Source organism: Thunnus maccoyii, chromosome 8 (genome assembly GCF_910596095.1).
Source record: "Thunnus maccoyii chromosome 8, fThuMac1.1, whole genome shotgun sequence".
NCBI lineage: Eukaryota > Metazoa > Chordata > Actinopteri > Scombriformes > Scombridae > Thunnus > Thunnus maccoyii.
Genome location: NC_056540.1, coordinates 17337039 through 17352835, shown reverse-complemented (window position 1 = coordinate 17352835; position 15797 = coordinate 17337039). Strand labels below are relative to the sequence as shown.

The 15797-nt window shown below is 40.2% G+C and overlaps 1 protein-coding gene across 1 annotated transcript; it reads left to right on the top strand.

Annotated features, from left to right (window-relative positions):
* Positions 1 to 106: 106 nt before the first annotated feature.
* Positions 107 to 14491, top strand: LOC121901648 (rootletin-like). The gene is made up of 18 exons (XM_042418543.1): positions 107 to 703; positions 1179 to 1383; positions 1752 to 1893; positions 3704 to 4579; positions 5277 to 7196; positions 7320 to 7406; positions 7764 to 7919; positions 8262 to 8378; positions 8886 to 9008; positions 9115 to 9171; positions 9314 to 9856; positions 10220 to 10450; positions 10750 to 11488; positions 11930 to 12060; positions 12165 to 12218; positions 12328 to 12466; positions 12554 to 12619; positions 13376 to 14491. The coding sequence occupies exons 2-16, from the start codon at positions 1211 to 1213 to the stop codon at positions 12454 to 12456; spliced, it is 5478 nt and encodes a 1825-aa protein (XP_042274477.1). The 5' UTR covers positions 107 to 703; positions 1179 to 1210; the 3' UTR covers positions 12457 to 12466; positions 12554 to 12619; positions 13376 to 14491.
* The last annotated feature ends 1306 nt before the right edge of the window (positions 14492 to 15797 follow it).

Below are 15797 nucleotides of genomic sequence, written 5' to 3'. Positions count from 1 at the left end.
CTCTGCTGCACAGTATTTAGCACATTTCTGGTGATGATAATGATGAGAATAATGACGAAGAAGGTAATAAAAGATGTCTTCTTTTTTCTCAGGTGTTAAGGTGCTCTGGAGGCAAGAGTGGACAAAACAAAACCTAATTGTTTTTTATGCATTTGTAGACAGCTCATGAAAACCTTATGGCCTTTTTGATAAATGTGCACTTTTTGCAGAAGACCTAACCTGGAATGCAAACATATTTGAAAGTTTAATAAATAACCAGATATACATGAGATTTAAGTGAGATTTATTTATAAATGGCATCTACTATAGCGACACTTGGACCTGGAACATGAACTCCTCTGTGAGAAGCAAACACATGGATTTACTGAGAGAAAACTGTGAATCAGAGGATTTATTAAAAGGAGAAGAGCCACAGCCTCAGTTAAAGGATGACCAGTCAGACATTAAAGAGTGCAGTCACGGAAGGAGAGCTGGAGGGAGGAGAAGAGGAGTGAAAGTAAATGGCTGGGAGAAGGGGCAGAGCGACGGGGGTCAGCAATCTGAATGCCAACTCGATCTGGAGGATTCTGGCAAAGTCCAATGTCTGTGGCGTTTCTAAGGAAACAACGGTGCAACAAAGTTCACGGAGCAAAAGCTGAACTCACGGGAAGCTTACCTCTGCATGGAGAAGATGAAACTACACTCAGTGGAGCACAAAAAACAGGTTATTATCTAAGTTAAAACAGATCATTTAAGAGCTGATGTAATGTTTTTTCCTCTTTAAGAATACAATATCCGTAGATTAACTATTTTCTATCTTTTCTAATGTGAACAGATTGTCCATTAGCGTCTGTGTTCTTGCCTACTTAGTTATGCATTAGCCAAACTTGTTTGCTTACTTATTAAGCTTAAATTTTCAGGATGGAAGGATTTGTGAAAAAATTGGAAGGAGTTGCAGAATGATTAGGAGGCGGGGTAACCTGAGAGACACCTGTGCATGCTCCCAAGCTGTTGACATTGTGAATAATAGATGACTGTATTTTGTTCATCAAACATACACATTGTGTATTTTTTCCTAAGTCTGTGTTTTTATTTTTATTTTTGTATGTTTATGTAGAAAGAAACAAGAGAGCGTTTTTATTTTTTTTTCTTCTTTCCTGTGCAAATGAAGTCTGACACCATCAGTTCCTGTGCTGCAGGTAAAACTTACCTAGTGGGCACAGGCTAACCAATGGAGGATCACATGACCTCATCAGACATGGCGGCTACCGGAAACAGTTCTGTCACCATGGTAACAGGCTCAATGGGAGCTGACCCGGACCTGCAGGTTCTGTGTAACAGAGTGAAGGTCTTGGAGCAGAATTCAGGTTCAACCATCCATTCTGACAGCTACATGTGGAACAGGTGAGAGACCGGGGGAGAGGTGATCCAGTGACACACACCCACACACACACACACACCTGCTACTATATACTCACTTTTGGCCAAGGTGTGATATCACATATCACACACTCCTGGACGCTCTGCACACTTGCATGCGAGCACGCTGCTGTTAACATCTCCCTCTCTGGAATTACTCGCTGCAGGAGATTTTATTTTTATGTTTTTCATCTTTTCTTTAATTAGGAGGTAAAACTGAATCAAAAATGTAGATTTAGATCAAATTAACAGAGAAAGTAATTAAACCCTGCTGAATGTTAATATGCAAATTTGTGTGAGGTTGAATGCTAAGATGATGTAATGTGAGCTTCTCTGGGGTTGTGTTCTGGTAGGATCAGAGAGTTAGAGAGGTCAGAGAAGAGTCTGCTGCTACAGCTCTATCAACAAGCCTCTGCCTCCCACCTCCCCAGCATGCAACACTCCCAGAGGCTGGATCAGAGACTCCACATGCTCAGGGAGGAGGTCAGGACCATGGTGAGTGAGAACTCTGGATCACTGAATGCATCAACAGACATGAATGTGCAAATTGTAAAACATAAAGACTTTTATGAATGTGAGTCATGAGTCAGGTTTTACCTGTTGTAGGATTAGACAAAAAATCTGATCAGTGTTCAATAGACTGATAAGACCTTAATTCTGAAGTAACTTAATTAAAATCGGTCAGATTATATTCAAATGGATGGCAGGCAGCATTTGTTGGTTTGATGCAATATGCAAGTTTTAAAAGCAACATGTAACAACAACATAGCCCCAGAGAGGCTATTTTGATCTACATATGTTCCCTTTTTTTAGGTCCATTAGTCTATCAATAATTCTGTCATCCTGTTCTGTGTGTCCTGGAGGAGAGATCCCTTCTCTATTGCTCTTCATGAGGTTTCTCCTATTTGGGATGTTGTATTGTTGTACAGATTGCAAAGGCCCCCGAGGAAAATGTCTGATTTGTGATACTGGACTATATAAATAAAAATTGACTTGACCTGACTGATCAGTCAAAAACACAGTAATACTGTAATAGAGGTATTACAAACATGGCATACAGCACAAGTCCTGCTTACTGATTTTTTTATGTGACCCACCTCTGTAGCAATGTTTGCATTTGTTACATTTTTTAATTTTTTTTTAAATCAAATATTTGTTATTTTGACCATTTAGACTTTTCTCACTTGATTTTTGTACTTGAAGGACGGGTTCAAAATTTTTCAAGTCTGTCTTAAAACAATAGTCAGGTGCCCATATGAACACTGGAATATGCTTTTTCTTGTAATAATCATTCCTTCTGTTCATAATGACCATTAGAAGATCCCTTCATAATGCACTTACGATGTAAGTGAAAGGAGGGTAAAAAAAACAACAAGCCTCCTTCTGTGCAAAAATGTATTTAAAAGTTTATCTGAAGCTAATATGAAATTTCAGTTGTCCAAATGAGTCAAATCAAGTAGAAATCTTTCAACGTTACAGTCTTTTTAGTACCAAAGTCCCTCTTTTTGTTACTTTACTTCCACCGCAGCTCAACAGGGAAATACTGTCCAAGAAAACACAAAGAGGAAATTTGATGCTAAAAAAAACTGTAAATGTAGCAGATATCCACTTGATATGACTAACTCAGACTGCTGAAGCCTCATATAAGCTTCAGATAAGCAATTTGCATAAAATTACTGTGTAGACACACTGTGGCTTTTGACCCCCATTACTTACATTAAAAGTGCATTTTAATTGGATCTTTTAATAGCCATTATGAACAGGAGGAATGATTACAGCGAGGAAAACCTCTTACAGTCTTTATATGGGCACCTGACTGTTGTTTTAAGACAGACTTGAAAAATTGTGAACATATCCTTTAATATATTTCTTAAAAATTGTCAAAAAAAGACACATACTAGTGATGAAAATGGAAAATGTCATGTTAGTTTTTTGAGTAACTCCAATCTTTGAGACTTATAGCACTCCGAGTGATACATTGTCATCACATATCTGCTTTAAAAAATTACACTGTGATGGTTCAATAGATCAATAGCTTTATTAGTCCCCAGTGGGAAAATTGATTTGGTTGCTCATGTGCAGTAAAATGCAAAAGAGGCACAAGTCAGACAGGTCACAACCAATGACAACTAAAGACATATTACTGGCCTACTAGAACACTAAACACACAAACTAACACATAGTCTAGGAAAGCATTAGTGAAGCTCAGGACAGTTCATGCTGTAAAACAAGCTTTGAGGAATGATTTCGGTATCACTATAACTCAAGAATTGGTTTTCACAGTTTAATATTTTCTCCATCTCAGACTCAGGAGAAGGAACAGGGGGAGCGTTTATGGAGGGAGCGACTGCAGCGCTGTCAGAGGCAGCTGAAGGCCAAAGAGGAGGAGATGAGCCGCCAGTCCCAGTACTTTGAGAACTTTAAAGCCCAACTCCAACACAAGCTCACCCTGGCCCGGGACAGAGAGCAGAGCCTGCAGAACCGGATCTACACTTTAGAAAAGCAGCTGCTGGACATGACTGTGAGTGCCGCCACCGGTGCTGCAACAATCAGTGCTGTCAGAATTACTGCCGGGACTTTAACACAGTCGAAGGAGCAGGAGAGGCTACTTTCCATGAGAGGAGAAGGTGAAGGGGAGGAGGAGAAAAAGGAGGAAAGGAGGAAGCAATGGCAGCCAAACATAGGAACTGAGAGAGAAGAAAGACGAGAGGGTGATGAGGGAAAGACAGAAAAAGAAGGAGACAGAGACACCAAACAGAACTCAAATGAGGCCAGGCTGCAAGGTTTTATCCTGAGCCTGCAGGAGGATCTCAGGGTGCTGCTGGAGAGAGAGGAGAGTGGGATGACAGAGCGGAGGAGGTTGATGGAGCAGCTCCAGGAGGCTCAGGAGAACAGCCACTTCCTATGCTGCAAGGTGGAGGAGATGAAGGCAGAGGCGCAGCAGCTGAAGCTGTCTGAAAGCTCCCTCATGGAGGAAGCTGAAGAGCTGAGAGAGGAGAACCACAGACTCCAGCAGAGCCTCAGGGATGCTACTAACCAAACATCCAGTCAGTCACCCACAATCCTTGAGTCAACATGTCCATGTCCCGGGACGAGCTCACTGAGCTGCAGCCCCTTTGTTTGCTCTGTTCCCTCCAACACTAACGCCACTGGACGTTACTCAGATGAGAGCTGTGGAAAGGTTTGTATGATACGATAAGGAGCATTTATTCAGGCCCAAATATGTTTGAAAAGTCACAAGTTCCTGCATTATTGTGTTAAACTTAACTCCTCATAAAACACAGTTAAGTTCAACAGTTTGATCAATCTGGTGTGTATTTCTGTGGTTTATTTTTCACTCAAGATGCTTTAGAGGCTAAACATGCTCAAAACGAGAAACTATAGGTTCAGAGAATATTGGATCCAGTGTTATTATTGACTTTGTGTCATAAATTCCTTCTTGATATATCATAAGAAGCTGTTAGAGCATAATAAATGTGATTGAATGTGGAGAATATAAAGTGAAAGCTCTATTCTCAGGATTTAGACTTACATAACCACAAAACTGAGGGGAACCCTGTGCTTCTCTCCTGCTGGTGCCAGCTGGTGCAGGATAAACCACTGTAAGCCAAAATATCAATATTCCTGTGCACACCAGGAAGATTAACACTTTTCATTCACAGATTACATTTAAAATAAAAAGGAGCGAACTACGCGTTTCACATGTTGCTTCTTCAGATTCACTCTGTTTTTTGGCTTACTGTTACATAACCACCTCCCCCACTTTAAATGCTTATATGTATATTTTGCTATAGCTGACTGAGACACGAATTAGTATTATATTATACTGTATGCAAGTGTTTTATCATTTTAGATGTTAAATTGTGATCTTTGTGCAGGTCCAGCTAATCTTGGATGATGGAGAAGACCAGCCACATTCATCTGCAGTTGTGTCTGTTCACCACCAGGCTACAGCAGAGAGCACACAGACCGACATAGAAGATCCCCCCTCACCCGTCAAGCTGGAAACTCTGTCTTCACCTGAAATCGTCTCGCTGAACCTTGCTACCCACCTTACCTCCAAATCCAACCTCAGCCTCCAGTCACTTTCTGTGACTACAGAGACAATAGATGAGTTTAAACTGGGTACCTGGTGCTCCAGAGGTGTCCTTAACCTGGAGGAAACCCCCAGTGAGGAATCTGATGCCCTGAGGGAAGCGTACAGGAGCTTGGGATTAGGAGAAGATCTTGAGGCTCTCCAAGAGCAACGTGACCGCCTGCAGGGCGCCCTGCAGCACACACAGGAACAGCTGCAGGTGATGGCTCAAGACAACCCTGAACTGAAATCACAACTCAGGAAACAAGCAGAGGAACAAGAAACAGAGACGTCTCCTGCCCAAGGTAACACCATCCTTGCTCAGGATGATCTTGTACAGGCCCTGAATCAGGAGAACCGGGCTTTGGCGGACCGGATCCAGGAGCTACTGGCTCAAATGAGGCTCAGAGAGCGGGAGATGAAGACAGAGCAAACTCAGCTGAGGGAGTATATTTTTAGGTTAAAGGAGGACCGAGCCCGGCTGGAGGAGGAGAACCAGGAACAAGGGTGTTTGATCACAGAACTCACCAAGAAGACTGAAGATGATCTCAATACTATCATGGAGCTGCAGCAAAAGTTAGCAGAGAGCAGAGAGTGTATGGAGGGATCACAGGTTGACAAGGAACTGTGTGGATTTCAGTGGCAAAGTGAACATACAGCTGCAATATCCAGACGTTTTCAACAGAACAACCAAGAAGAATGTGTGGATAATTTGGTGGAAAGTGTGCTAAAAGGGGAAGAAGAACCACAGCTGATGTCCAGTCAACAACCAGACAAGTTGATCACAGCATCAGACTCTGATTTTCAACATAATAAACACAATGATTCATTGCAAAACAGCCTACAAAGCAATCTGCAAGTTAGTTCATTGACTGGTGAAGTTGACCAGCTGATGAAGTCGGTCCAGAGCCTCAAAACAGAACAAGAGGAGTTGATTGGCAAAATAAATTCTCTCAGAGACGAGCAAAGAGAAGCAGCTGTGTCAGTCCAAACACAGACAGAGGAGAAACAGCACTTAACTCGGACAGTTTGGGGACTGAAGGAGGAGAAAGACCGCATCTCTCAATCTCTGGTTGGTCTTCAGCAAAACAGGGAGCATCTAACCAGGACAATCTGTGGGCTGACAGATGAGAGAGACCAGTTTATAAGGTCCATGAAAAGCCTAAAAGAGGAAAAAGAGCAGCTCACTACATGCTTATCTGGTCTTGAAAGAGAAAAAGAGAAACTGTTAGAATGGCTCTCAAGTAGAAAAGAAGAAGGAGATCAAACCGTGCAATCACTACATAGGTTACAAAAAGAGATTGACCAGTTAAACCAGACAGTGCTCAGTTTGAAACTAGAGAGAGACGAACTAACAGATTCCCTCAAACGTCTGACAGAGCAGAGAGATCAGGAACAACTATCTTCTATTTTACAAGAAGACCATGACAAGCTGCTAAAGTCAGTTAGTAGTTTGAAAGAAGAAAAAGAAAGAATTGAACATTCAATCAGTTGTTTGAAACAGGAAGAAAAGCAGACAATGCAATTACTTCAAGGCACAAGAGAGGAAAGAAACAGCCTGCGAACTGGTTTCCACAGCCACACACAAACACAGGAGAGTTATCAAAAGCATCTGTTGAATCAAAACAGTGTCGAGGTGACAAAGAAGACGGAGACTACTGTCTCAGGGGATTATGCTGCACACAGATGTCAGACTAATAACTACAAAGGAAACTCCATACAGGTATCAAGAAAGACGTTATTTATGCCCTTTGTTTGTGGTGTCTCATTTTTAAGTTACAGTTCATCATGTGTCATGATGTTGGGTTATTTTGTACTTACACAACATGATTTTGATGGAAAACAGAAGCAAAGTGATCTGATGAGGGAGATTGAAGCTTTGGAAGCAGAACTAAAAAGGTCACAAGTGGAAATGGACAAGAGCCACGCAGAGGTGAGTTTACACAACTTTGTTTTTTTGTCTTGATGCATATTTATGAACATTTGGAGATTAACTAAAAGAAATGCTTGCAGCAGATACACATAATAATACAAAATATATTTGGTTTATTTTACTATATTTTAACTGTATATAATTTGTTAAACTTAATCTGAAAGAATATGATGATGCAACTTCTCAATTATGCTAATCTAACATATGCTATCTACAGGACTGATGGGAAATATTGAGATTTTGGAAAAAATTGTCAGATTTACAAACATTGGTGTCTGAAAATGTCCATCATTGGCTCTCCATACAATAAGAAACTTAAATAACTGCATGTGTTTATCTGTGTTTGTGCATGTGTAGACCAAGAGGCTGCACAGTGAGTTGTGTCAGTCAGAAGCCAGGAGGGAGGAGGCAGAGAGGAGGGCGGCTCAAGCAGCTGACAAGGTGATGAGGCTGACAGATGAAGCCAATCAGATGAAAGAAACCAGTATGGAAAATGACCGCCTCACAACTCAGGTATTTAAATAGATATACATTAGAAACATTGTGTCATAATCATGTCTTGTCTGCTCCATCAGTGTGATTTGGTCTGCTTATTAGCTGCATATGAAGTTCAGATTAGGTTAAATAAAATAAAAACTTGCAACAACACATTAAAAACATACACATACAGTTAAAACATCACACATCTTGCTCTGACAGATGAGCGCCTGCACTAATTAGCCTTCCTATGACCTCATGAAGCCATAAATATGTCCCGTAGTTTGGACTCTCTGTTGTAGCTTTCTCTCCAAGTGCAAAGCCAAATAAAGACATTGTTTTTCTGTCAGGCCAAACCAGTGTTTATGTCTGCTGCAGGTGAAGGAGCTGCAGAGCAAACTGGCAGGTCTGGTCAGGGAGAAGACTGATGCTCTGACACTGAAGGCACACACAGAGGAGCAATACAACATCCTCACAGCTCACCTCAAAGCCAAGGTAAGAACGACAGAATGTCTTTCTTTTTGGTTTGTTTTACAACATAACTGAACTCTCAACGCCTGAATATGTTTATGACACTGTTATGAATTTGATCTCAACCATTTAATTGAATCTGAACAAAGACAATGTTAAAGATGGAGGATTTGTGTGTGTGTCCACACACAATGGAACTTGCAATTCAGTTCCTTTGTCAAAGATTTAACCATAAACTAGCAGAAGTTTAAGTTCATGAAAATGTTGATGCTTATGTATGGAAATATATGCAGATCTAAAGCTTAAGCAAACACCATAGAGTATCTACTGTAGTACAGATGGACCAAACTGCAATATTCACATTCTACACTTCTTATTTTAAAGATCTTTAGCAAATCATCATTTTGACATGTTGAGTTAAGGATGTTTGGACTACTTTAAATTGAGCAGTGGTGGATAATCACAAAGCTTTTCGAATCATAGACCTGTTCCTGTATGTGTGTGTGTTGATTTGTGTGTAAAACCCCACAGACGGTGGCTCTGGAAGAGCTGAACTCTGAGTACATCGCTCTGAAAAGAGGACAGGGCAGCAGAGATGATCTGAGCACTGTTCTCATGTCCCTCCGGACACGTTACAACGACATCAGAGCTAAAGTGGGTAACCAGTCAGTTGTGATTTTGCAGTTTTAGGTTATGAACTGTTCTGTTTTCATCTGTTTCTCATGTTGCTTTCATGTGTTGAATTGTGTTTTGTTCATAGTATGATGAACTCCTGAAAAAGAGGAGCCAAACAGATCTGGATGTAGCTCCGTTAAAGGTGAGGAAACAGAGACGTAGCTTTTTATTCCTTCATCATTGTGTGCTGTGCATTAATAACTATTGTCATGCGTCAATAAAACTTTTTATCGGGCTGCTCTTAGAAGTTAGTTTTGACTGACAAGTGTTTCATCCAATAACAGGCCAAACTGTCCTGCCTGGTGGTGAAGTGTCAAGAGAGGAACAGCTTATTAGTGCAGATGATGAAAGTGATGCACAAGCACGGCTGCGGGGACTCCACGCTGACACAGCAGGTCGAGCAGCTGCTCAGTGACTCCGCTCTGCAGGACTACACTGCAGCATTCACACCAGGAGGCACTGTAAAAACCCAGAATTACAGTAGTGAGTTTACACCTGGATTTATTCTAAAATTTCAAGACTACTCCAGTGGATTCACACCTGATCAGACCTTTGCTTCAGTCACACCTGTAAACCAGCACCAAAAGGGATTCACACCTGAATCTGGAGTAAAATATGAAAAAAGTGAAAAACACTCTTCTATAGTCCCCACTGAATGCACAACAAATCTTCAAGACTGCAGTCGTGACATCATACCTGCACCAACAGTAAAGAAAAATGCCAACTCACCTGTGCCAACCTCACCAGTGCAAGAGCATGCCAGTGTCCAGGTGTCACCATCACCTGTTCCAGCAGAGAAAGAAGGCTTGAGTAGCAACACAACACGGGTGAGATAAAAGAAACAATATCTATTTATTTTATTATATTCACATTACTGAGGCTTAAAGGCTGTAGCAATGAACTGTTACTGCAATAATTCTGTGACGTAATAATTCCCCCAAACAAACAAGTTAGGCAGCATTTACTGGCCTCTATGGTACTATGGTGCCTGAATGAATTAAAAATATAGTAGACTGCTACAGGACAAATACAGATTTGTTCAATGCTGTTTTCTCTGATCACAATTAATTAGATATGAATGTATTTATACTTGCAATGCTAATCAAAACACCCCTTTACTTCAAATAGTAAAGTAAATTATTAATTGTAGGAAAAACTAATATAGTTTTTTTCTCAATTCTACCACGCAGCTGTCTCCCTCTGCCAGTGGATCAGAGAAACTTGGATTTCATCATCCAGGCACGAAAGTGCCGTCCTCCCCAGATCCAACCAGTACGTCAGAGGCGAGGAGTAGATCCTCCCTGAGTCCTTCTCCTTCCTCTTCAACCACTCGTGTCAGTCCGAGAAGGAGGCTGAGCAGTCCTGAGAAAATCATCAACCTACATGAGCAACTGCAGAAGACTCTGTTGAGCAGCTATCAGGTATAGTTATAGCTTTTTGAGCATTTAGTTATCGCAGTTCAGTGATGAATTATCTAAAAACAGTGCTTTTTACAGAAAAGTTTTCCTCTAGATTCCTCTACATTTTCCTCTTAACTTATTCTTTGCTGTTTTTTTTACTTCTCTATGAGTTCAGAAATCTCTCCAGATTTAAGAACATATTCAAGTGTAGTGAAGTCAATTAATACTTTACAATCTGTAGGACATACAACACCCTCTATCCTTTGACCTAAATGTTGTGTTACTATATGCCTAGTAGATGTGTTTGTCTTCATCCCAAGGCTCCAGTAAGCAGAGGAAGAGGAGAGCAGCCCAGGAAAAGTCTGTCATTTTCAGCTCCTGCAGACCTGAGCTCGTCCCCTCAGATGAAGACGCAGAGCCTCGGTGTCAATATTCCACCTACCAACCATCTCTCAATCACCACTGCTTCAAGCCAAGCTAAGCACACTCCAGTAGTGATGACGAAGCCTGTTGCCACCAATAAGTCAACAACACTTTTTAATGCTGTTGCCTCTAGATCCGCTAACGTGTCATTCAGCCCTAACACATTCACAAAGCATCCCTTAAAAGCAGATATATCAACAACTGCTGGTCTTTCTAGCTCCTCCAGCTCTTTTATTCACACTGTTGCATCAAGCAAAGAGAGATCCACCTTAAGCAGTGGCACTAATATATCAATATCCTCAAAACTGAAAAGGCAATCAACTGCTATCCCTGATGCTAAACATACAGCAACCACTGTCAGATCTGCAGCTACTGACTCGAATGTCTTAATATTTCTTGACACAAATCCAAAAACCACTGCCTCAGACACAAGTGCCCCAAGCATATCAACTGCCCCTAAGGCTAATATTTTTAGCATGGCTTCAAACATGGATGGTGCTGCCCCTGCATACGACGGCCTCACATTCACTTCCTCCTGCACTCAATCTGCTCACTGCTCTCCTGAAATATCATCCAAGTCTCTCAGGAAGTCCCCTGCTGCTCCAGAGAAGACCAAAACACCAAGACCAAAACCAGGTAATGCACATGTTCCATATTGAAAGTCATTTACACAAAGGCAAAAAAATAGCAAAGCGTTTTGTGCTTTTATGATGTTTCCTTTATTGATCTTGCAATAAAACATTTGCTGAAAGTGTTTGTTAGAGCTTTGGAACATAATGTTGTAGTTTAACTTTGTAGAAAGTTAGTTTTTTGTTGCATTCTGCTAAAATGTGATTATACCCAGCCTAGATATGGACCATTTTCTGTTTGTGAGTCTTGTATTAAAGAATATCACATTGCAGTGCGGATTCTTGCAGCCTTGTTTATGCACTTTGTCCTTTTATTATTGAAGAATTTTATATAAAAGAGAAAACTTTTCAGACTGCATTGTATATCCTTTATGTACAGCATTAATAAGAGGGTTGGATGGCTAAGTGCTGTGCTTGACCTTCAGTATCTTTGTCTGATCCTCTCCAGAAGCTCCAGCAGACGTGCGCTCCGTTGAGGTCATCAAAACAGTGGGTCAGAGCAGCCTCATGATTGGCTGGGAGAGGCCGCCGCTCGATGAGCTGGGCTGCAGTAACGGCACGTTTGTGTATGGATACAGGGTAGGCAGAGCAAACTAACAGGCATGCTGACACATGGACGTTGTTTTGGGAAGATGTACAGTATTTGTCTGAAATCTTGTTTGCTCTTGTACTTGTTATTTCAGGTGTTTGTGGACAGCGACTTCCACAAGTCTGTCATGAGCTCAGCGTGCACCAAGGTATCAGTCACTTACCTGACAGCTGATTGCTGTATATGTTACATCCTGTTATCACAATAAAAACTAACCAGAGCAATTCGTGTGCTGTATATTATTTCTGTTTCTACAGTGTATTCTGGAGAACGTCGACCTGAGTGTCCCATTCTACATCAGCGTCCAAACGTTGGGCTCTAATGGTTTGAGTTCGAACAGTGTCCACACCATGTACAGGACTTCAGTCAGGACAGACCACGACTGAATCACAACACGTACGTCGTCCAGTGATATTAAACATCTCTGTATCTTACATGGTTGCTCATAACTGTGTCAAATTAAGAAATTTATCTTTCTGTTAGTGTCCCTGTAGAATTACAGCAACTTCTCAGTGAAAACCTTCATCACTGGTGGCCAAAGTTAAAATGGTAAGTTGTGTGTCTTTGTGTCCTTGCGTTTGTGTTGATGTATCATCACGTCACTACATTTATGTGCTGCTGCACTAAGTTGGTTGAGTATTATTGATTTATTTCATGAAGCTGCATATTTGTAAAATTATTTTGTTTTCTGGTGAATGTTTTTGTTATGTATGTGAGAGTGAAACCTTGATGCAAGACTAATTTCTGAGGAATATGGCATTAAAGTGACATCTAATATAATCCAATTTCAATTGATTTATTTTTAAAAAGTGGTCATAACATGGACATTTCCAGGTCTATGTTTATATTCTGGGGCTTTACTGGAATATCTTTGCACGATTTACAATTCAAAGAACTCCTTATTTATCTTGTACTGGTTCTTCATACAGCCCCTCAGTTTAGGCCATTTTAACTCCTGTCCCCTCTCCTGATGAGCCCACTCTGTTCTAATCTGGTTGTCTCTCCTGTAAACTTTGCAAACGGAGCACTCAGAGCAGGCTGAAACCCTGGCTATTGACTTTCAGGGAGCATTTTTATATATGGTAACCTCAAGTTTTGGAACTTTGACTATATTTAACATAGACATCCAACATTGTAAAAGTATAAAAATAACAGAAAATCACGACCTTTAAAAGCTTTAAGGTACTTTTCACTTTCCTCTATGTGTCACTTTGAGTGTAAAAATCGGTTTTGTTTTCTGCACAATGACGATCTGTTACAGTATTTCCTCTGTCCTGTGTGTCCTGTGTGTGTCCCTCCCTCTAGCCATCTATAGCTGCAGCCCTCTGAGGGACCATCCTAACCTCCACCTCAGTCGAAAGCGAGGGAGATACTGTCACACTCCTGGGCTACCCTCGCCATGTGAGACTCAGGTCAACCAATAAAAAAAATACTCATTTCACATGGTCATTATTGACCTGTGGCTGGCCTCAAAGTGATTCACTGAAGACTGAAAAACAAAGAAGCATTAAAGATTCCCGCCTCTGCGCTGAGAGTTTACCTGTTTGTAAAAGCAGGTGAAGATAAGATGGATCCTTGTCGGAAGAACTTCCCATTTCAGAGTCCCGTCTGTTGGATTTCACATCATGAATGGATGGAAGTTTCTGAGGCCAAGATCAGTCACTCACACCAACATTTAGTAACATTGTTCAAGCAGGAAATGTTGGAGGGATGTTTGCATCTGCTGCACATTTTTACACTGTGTTCAACACTGAGAGATCATGTGTCATATCAATGTTGACCCCCCCGCTGCTGCCTCTCTGGACTCAGTGACACAAATCGTCGACTAAAGGGACATTTACGAAATGCCTTTTTTTTCTTAGCAACACACACTGTATAATGTGCCGACGCATCATTGTACCTGAAGGTCATCTTACTTGATTTTTACACATTAAGCCAAATATATGAGAAACGATGATTCACTCCAAAGACTTATCAGTTTCCTTCTCCTCATGGGTCTACGGGATTACTTTAAAACACAGAAGTCAGATGTTATTTGTATTCTGAAATTTGCACACAATCATTAATATATAGAAGAAGAAAATAAAAAAAGAGATTAACACACTAATATTTTTTGTAGAGTATATTATAAAAGTATGCCACTGGTGTATACAGAATTGTACCACACATGTTTGTATGAGTGACACTTTGCTTTTTCACACTTGTGTCTATTAATAGATGTTACATTTGCACGCACGCATGCACGTATTGTTTTTTTTTAATACAATTTTCACAACACATGATGTTCTTTTGCTACTTATGTATGGGTGTGGAGTAACCATGGTGCAGCAAATGTATTTTTCTATCAGTAATTGATAATATTGATTTCCCATTGATTCCTTACAACTGTACAGAGAATAAATGTTTATATGGCAACTGTCATTCCAGTGTGTGTAGATCGATACAAAGGGTTAAAACCTATTTAGAATTGTAATTTGGAAATACAGATAATACATACTTATCTATGATCGGGTGTAGATTTAGCTCCACTCCTCCTTCCTTTGACTCAAATACTTCCCATTAATGAACACTAGATGGCAGCCATTCTTGGATTGAAAACCATTGTCCATTGACTTTGTAAAGTAGCACAATACTGTAAGTGTAAGTCACTCCATCTGACAGGTGCTTTCATCAGAGATTTAGTGGAGTGGGTGATGCTGATGTGCATACAAAGACATGCTCAAGTAGCCTAAAACATCTTAGCGTCTGCTCCACATTCAATATAAACTAGGCACAAAACCAAAAAACTGTAAGGAAACGAAGAAGAGGAAGAAACACCAGCAGCAAAAATGAGCTTAATAATCACCTGCTGTGCTCGGCAGCTTTGGGAGCTCCCATGAGAATGTCATCACTCATGCTCAGCAGAAAGTGCTCCGGGTGGAGGGGGGAGTGTGTGTTTGTGTGGTGAAGTATAAAAGGTATATAAAAGTGTTTTCTTCTTCTATAACCTTCCTCCTGCTCCTCCTCCTCCTCCTCTTATTACAGTGTGTATGAAGATAACACAAACACACAAAACAGAAGATTTTCATGACACAGATGAACCAAAAGTGGTAAAACACAAGTCAGACATCTTAACCTTGTATTCCTATTCCATGTAATTTTATGTTTGCTGAAGTTTACTTTAGATGTGAAACTATTAGTTGATTAATAGATTAGTCGATCGACAGAAAAATAATCTCCAACATTTTGATAACTGTTTGATTGTTTAAGTAATTTTTCAAGCAAAAATGACAAATATTCCCTATAGTTACAGCTCCTTAATTGTGAAAATTTCCTGCTTATGAAAAATAATCTGAATGTTTGGAGTTTTGTTTGGACGAAACAAACAATTTGAGGAAAATCACCTTTGGCTTTATGAAATTTTGATGGGCATTTTCCACTATTTTTTTTTTTTTTTTTTTTTTAAATTTTATAGACAAAAAGAATAATTGATAAGTAAAGAAAATAACAGGCAGGTAAATGAATAATGAATGAATAACCAGCAGTTGCAGCCCTAGTTTATGTATTATTCTGATTATATATGGATCATAAAATGCTATGAAATGTATTGTTTTTTGTGTATCTGCGCTACAATAACAGTTTAATTAATACTATATATAAAGCCTTTGAGCACACTTACACAGAAGTAGTGTGTATTTACAGTACAGGTTTAGTCTGCATGCGTCAAAAATTGAACAAATCGAATATT